The sequence below is a fragment of the Lampetra fluviatilis genome, unplaced genomic scaffold, assembly GCF_964198595.1.
Source record: "Lampetra fluviatilis unplaced genomic scaffold, kcLamFluv1.1 SCAFFOLD_951, whole genome shotgun sequence".
NCBI lineage: Eukaryota > Metazoa > Chordata > Hyperoartia > Petromyzontiformes > Petromyzontidae > Lampetra > Lampetra fluviatilis.
In genome coordinates this window covers 11428-17740 of record NW_027621799.1, presented here as the reverse complement: position 1 = coordinate 17740, position 6313 = coordinate 11428, and the positions used below count along the sequence as shown (strand labels likewise).

The following is a 6313-nucleotide window of genomic DNA, read 5'->3' as shown; positions in this document are numbered from 1 at the left end:
GCACCAGGGTCGCAAACGGGTACACGTACCCGGCTGGGTACGGGTAGCCGTTCCCTACCCGTACCCGTACCCTATCCGAAATGAGTGACAAACGGTGACTCACCATTCTAGATGTGAAGCTTTCGTGACTGCAGGGATTCATATTTTTAGGTTTTTTCGGTCAAGTCACCGTGCAGGTAAAAAATGTAAATTAATAAAAGTAAAATACATTTGCTTGATACAGCAATCTGGCTGTGACGGTTCCGCCTGAAGACGGAAGCTTGTGTTGCCTCCGAAACGTCGTGATTTTTATTTTTTATTATTTTATTTTACTTTTATTAATTTAAATTTTTTTACCTACACGGTGACTTTACCGAAAAAACCCTAAGAATATGGTGACTCACCAGTGACTCACGGCCTACCCGTACCTGGCCGCACCAGGGTCGCAAACGGGTACCCGTACCAGGCCGGGTACGGGTAGCCGGGTATCGGGTAGGGTACGGGTATCGGGTAGGGTACGGGTATCGGGTACGGGTATCGGGTAGGGTACGGGTATCGGGTAGGGTACGGGTATCGGGTAGGGTACGGGTATCGGGTAGGGTACGGGTATCGGGTAGGGTACGGGTATCGGGTAGGGTACGGGTATCGGGTAGGGTACGGGTATCGGGTACCCGGTTGCGACCTCTGGTTTACCTTCAGGAGCGAACCCCCCTTCTCCTGGTGACGACCGCTTGTGTAGCGATCGAAACGCCGCCGTGTTTTGTTAGTTTCCTTTGCATCCATCTACGTGTCTCTGGGTCTGCGCTCGCTAGAGCACTTGCCCCAACAGTCTGTGGAGGCTACACGGGGGATCTTTGTCTTTGTACGCTCGCGGTGGGCAGCACTTGCCCCAGCAGTCTGTGGAGGCTACACGGGGGATCTTTGTCTTTGTACGCTCGCGGTGGGCAGCACTTGCCCCAACAGTCTGTGGAGGCTACACGGGGGATCTTTGTCTTTGTATGTTCGCGGTGGGCAGCACTTGCCCCAACAGTCTGTGGAGGCTACACGGGGGATCTTTGTCTTTGTATGTTCGCGGTGGGCAGCACTTGCCCCAACAGTCTGTGGAGGCTATACGGGGGATCTTTGTCATTGTATGTTCGCGGACAGCACTTGCCCCAACAGTCTGTGGAGGCTACACGGGGGATCTTTGTCTTTGTACGCTCGCGGTGGGCAGCACTTGCCCCAGCAGTCTGTGGAGGCTACACGGGGGATCTTTGTCTTTGTATGTTCGCGGTGGGCAGCACTTGCCCCAACAGTCTGTGGAGGCTACACGGGGGGTCTTTGTCTTTGTACGCTCGCGGTGGGCAGAACTTGCCCCAACAGTCTGTGGAGGCTACACGGGGGGTCTTTGTTCTTAGATGGGAGCGGCGGCGCAGCGGTTAGCGCTACGAACCCGGCGAGTTCGATTCCCGCTTACAGCCAACACCGGTGACGATTATCCAAAGCGGTGCCGAGCCTCCCCTAGGTCGACTCGACCTTAAAACTAATTTCCCGGGCGCGGCGCTGGCCACTCACGCCGCCGCCGCTGCTCACAGCACTTGCCCCAAGTCTGTCGCAGGCTACACGGGGTAGCTTCGTCTTTGTGGACGCAGTCGGCATAGAAACTAACAAAAAATGAAGGAAAGTTGCCGGGAAAAAGTGTTTTAATCCGCGAGCATTTTTTATTTATTTATTCGTGAATTTACAATTTTTGTACCAAGAAATTGAGAAGCGCGAACGGAGATTGGTTTAAAAAAAAAAAAGATTTTTTTACGATGTGCGAGCCCTCCACCACCCGGCGGCGTCACAGCCAATCAACTCGGGGGGGAGGGGCAACTGGACCCCCCCCCCCCAGAGGTGGATCGTACCAACTGCCTCGGCACGGGGGGGGGGGCAACTGGACCCCCCCCCCCCCCCCAGAGGTGGATCGTACCAACTGCCTCGGCACGGGGGGGGGGGCAACTGGACCCCCCCCCCCCCCAGAGGTGGATCGTACCAACTGCCTCAGCACGGGGGGGGGGGCAACTGGACCCCCCCCCCCCCCCCCCAGAGGTGGATCGTACCAACTGCCTCAGCACGGGGGGGGGGGCAACTGGACCCCCCCCCCCCCAGAGGTGGATCGTACCAACTGCCTCAGCACGGGGGGGGGGCAACTGGACCCCCCCCCCCCCCCAGAGGTGGATCGTACCAACTGCCTCAGCACGGGGGGGGGGCAACTGGACCCCCCCCCCCAGAGGTTGATCGTACCAACTGCCTCAGCACGGGGGGGAGGGGCAACTGGACCCCCCCCCCCCCCAGAGGTGGATCGTACCAACTGCCTCAGCACGGGGGGGGGGGCAACTGGACCCCCCCCCCCCCCAGAGGTGGATCGTACCAACTGCCTCAGCACGGGGGGGGGGGCAACTGGACCCCCCCCCCCCCCCCCCCCAGAGGTGGATCGTACCAACTGCCTCAGCACGGGGGGGGGGCAACTGGACCCCCCCCCCCCCCAGAGGTGGATCGTACCAACTGCCTCAGCACGGGGGGGGGGCAACTGGACCCCCCCCCCCCCCCCCCCAGAGGTGGATCGTACCAACTGCCTCAGCACGGGGGGGGGCAACTGGACCCCCCCCCCCCCCAGAGGTGGATCGTACCAACTGCCTCGGCACGGGGGGAGGGGCGACTGGACCCCCCCCCCCCCCCAGAGGTGGATCGTACCAACTGCCTCGGCACGGGGGGAGGGCAACTGGACCCCCCCCCCCCCCCCCCCAGAGGTGGATCGTACCAACTGCCTCGGCACGGGGGGAGGGGCGACTGGACCCCCCCCCCCCCCCCCCAGAGGTGGATCGTACCAACTGCCTCGGCACGGGGGGGGGGGGGGGGGGCAACTGGACCCCCCCCCCCCAGAGGTGGATCGTACCAACTGCCTCGGCACGGGGGGGAGGGGCAACTGGACCCCCCCCCCCCCAGAGGTGGATCGTACCAACTGCCTCGGCACGGGGGGGGGGGGCGACTGGACCCCCCCCCCCCCAGAGGTGGATCGTACCAACTGCCTCGGCACGGGGGGGGGGGACTGACCCCCCCCCCCAGAGGTGGATCGTACCAACTGCCTCGGCACGGGGGGGGGGGCGACTGGAGCCTCCCCTTACCCCCCAGGTGGATCGTACCAAGTGAGCCTCAGCACGGGGGGGGGGGGGGCGACTGAACCCCCCCCCCCTACAGAGTTGGATCGTACCAACTGAGCACGTGGGTGGGGGGGTGTGGGCAGACTCGTGCATCATGACAACAACAACAATAAAGTGACGTGTCACACGCAGACACACGCAGTGGGCCGCGTTGTTCTTGGCGGTCCCCCTGGACCCAGTGTCAGGAGACTCGCAGCATCACCCACCCACAGCGTCACCCACAGAGTCACCCACAGAGTCACCCACGGAGTCACCCACAGAGTCACCCACCCACAGCGTCAATCACCCACAGCGTCAATCACCCACAGCGTCAATCACCCACAGCGTCACCCACGGAGTCACCCACAGAGTCACCCACCCACAGCGTCAATCACCCACAGCGTCACCCACGGAGTCACCCACAGAGTCACCCACCCACAGCGTCAATCACCCACAGCGTCACCCACGGAGTCACCCACAGAGTCACCCACCCACAGCGTCAATCACCCACAGCGTCACCCACGGAGTCACCCACAGAGTCACCCACCCACAGCGTCAATCACCCACAGCGTCACCCACGGAGTCACCCACAGAGTCACCCACCCACAGCGTCAATCACCCACAGCGTCACCCACGGAGTCACCCACAGAGTCACCCACCCACAGCGTCAATCACCCACAGCGTCACCCACGGAGTCACCCACCCACAGAGTCACCCACCCACAGCGTCAATCACCCACAGCGTCACCCACGGAGTCACCCACAGAGTCACCCACCCACAGCGTCAATCACCCACAGCGTCACCCACGGAGTCACCCACGGAGTCACCCACCCACAGCGTCAATCACCCACAGCGTCACCCACGGAGTCACCCACAGAGTCACCCACCCACAGCGTCAATCACCCACAGCGTCACCCACGGAGTCACCCACAGAGTCACCCACCCACAGCGTCAATCACCCACAGCGTCAATCACCCACAGCGTCACCCACGGAGTCACCCACGGAGTCACCCACCCACAGCGTCAATCACCCACAGCGTCACCCACGGAGTCACCCACAGAGTCACCCACCCACAGCGTCAATCACCCACAGCGTCACCCACGGAGTCACCCACAGAGTCACCCACCCACAGCGTCAATCACCCACAGCGTCACCCACGGAGTCACCCACAGAGTCACCCACCCACAGCGTCAATCACCCACAGCGTCACCCACGGAGTCACCCACGGAGTCACCCACCCACAGCGTCAATCACCCACAGCGTCACCCACGGAGTCACCCACGGAGTCACCCACCCACAGCGTCAATCACCCACAGCGTCACCCACGGAGTCACCCACGGAGTCACCCACCCACAGCGTCAATCACCCACAGCATCAACCACGGCGTCACCCGCGTTGTCACCCACAGCATCAATCACCCACAGCATCACCCACGGCGTCAGGCATCACCCACAGCGTCACCCACAGTGTCAGGTGACACCCACAGTGTCACCCACAATGTCACCCACAGCGTCACCCACAGTGTCACCCACAGTGTCACCCACAGTGTCACCCACAGTCACCCACAGTGTCAGGTGTCACCCACAGTGTCACCCACAGTGTCACCCACAGTGACACCCACAGCGTCACCCACAGTGTCACCCACAGTGTCACCCACAGTGTCAGGTGACCCCCACAGTGTCACCCACAGTGTCAGGTGACCCCCACAGTGTCACCCACAGTGACCCCCACAGTGTCACCCACAGTGACACCCACAGTGTCACCCACAGAGTCACCCACAGTGTCACCCACAGTGTCAGGTGACCCCCACAGTGTCACCCACAGTGACACCCACAGTGTCACCCACAGTGTCACCCACAGTGTCACCCACAGTGTCACCCACAGTGTCAGGTGACCCCCACAGTGTCACCCACAGTGTCAGGTGACCCCCACAGTGTCACCCACAGTGTCACCCACAGCGTCACCCACAGTGTCACCCACAGCGTCACCCACAGTGTCACCCAGTGTCACCCACAGTGACACCCACAGTGTCAGGTGACCCCCACAGTGTCACCCACAGTGTCACCCAGTGTCACCCAGTGTCACCCACAGCGTCACCCACAGTGTCAGGTGACCCCCACAGTGTCACCCACAGCGTCACCCAGTGTCACCCACAGCGTCACCCACAGTGTCACCCACAGTGACCCCCACAGTGTCACCCACAGTGTCACCCACAGTGTCACCCACAGTGTCAGGTGACCCCCACAGTGTCACCCACAGCGTCACCCAGTGTCACCCACAGCGTCACCCACAGCGTCACCCACAGTGTCACCCACAGTGTCACCCACAGCGTCACCCACAGTGTCAGGTGACCCCCACAGTGTCACCCACAGCGTCACCCACAGCGTCACCCACAGCGTCACCCACAGTGACCCCCAGTGTCACCCACAGCGTCACCCACAGTGTCACCCACAGTGACCCCCACAGCGTCACCCACAGCGTCACCCACAGCGTCACCCACAGTGTCACCCACAGCGTCACCCACAGCGTCACCCACAGTGTCACCCACAGTGTCACCCACAGTGACCCCCACAGTGTCACCCACAGTGTCACCCACAGTGTCACCCACAGTGTCACCCACAGTGTCAGGTGACACCCACAGTGTCACCCACAGTGTCACCCACAGTGTCACCCACTGTCACCCACAGTGTCACCCACAGTGTCACCCACAGTGTCAGGTGACACCCACAGCGTCACCCACAGTGTCACCCAGTGTCACCCACAGTGTCACCCACAGTGTCAGGTGACACCCACAGCGTCACCCACAGTGTCAGGTGACACCCACAGCGTCACCCACAGTGTCACCCACAGTGTCACCCACAGTGTCACCCACAGTGTCAGGTGTCACCCACAGTGTCACCCACAGCGTCACCCACAGCGTCACCCACAGCGTCACCCACAGTGTCAGGTGACACCCACAGTGTCACCCACAGTGTCACCCACAGCGTCACCCACAGCGTCACCCACAGTGTCACCCACAGCGTCACCCACAGTGACCCCCACAGTGTCACCCACAGTGACACCCACAGCGTCACCCACAGCGTCACCCACAGCGTCACCCACAGTGTCACCCACAGCGTCACCCACAGCGTCACCCACAGTGTCACCCACAGTGTCACCCACAGTGTCAGGT

General features: G+C 62.0%; 1 protein-coding gene across 1 annotated transcript; it reads left to right on the top strand.

The window, feature by feature from the left end:
* The first annotated feature begins 3255 nt into the window (after positions 1–3255).
* Positions 3256–5807, top strand: LOC144955712 (uncharacterized). The gene is made up of 3 exons (XM_078885860.1): positions 3256–3275; positions 3454–4614; positions 5770–5807. Exons 1-3 carry the CDS (start codon positions 3256–3258, stop codon positions 5771–5773), a joined length of 1185 nt encoding a protein of 394 aa, XP_078741986.1. The 3' UTR covers positions 5774–5807.
* Positions 5808–6313: the final 506 nt, after the last annotated feature.

Excerpts from the sequence above, each read along its gene's own strand:
- LOC144955712 (XM_078885860.1), top strand. The coding sequence starts at position 3,256 with ATGACAACAACAACAATAAA. Across the intron at positions 3,276-3,453 it reads ATGACAACAACAACAATAAA|CGTCAATCACCCACAGCGTC; the intron begins GTGACGTGTCAC and ends AATCACCCACAG.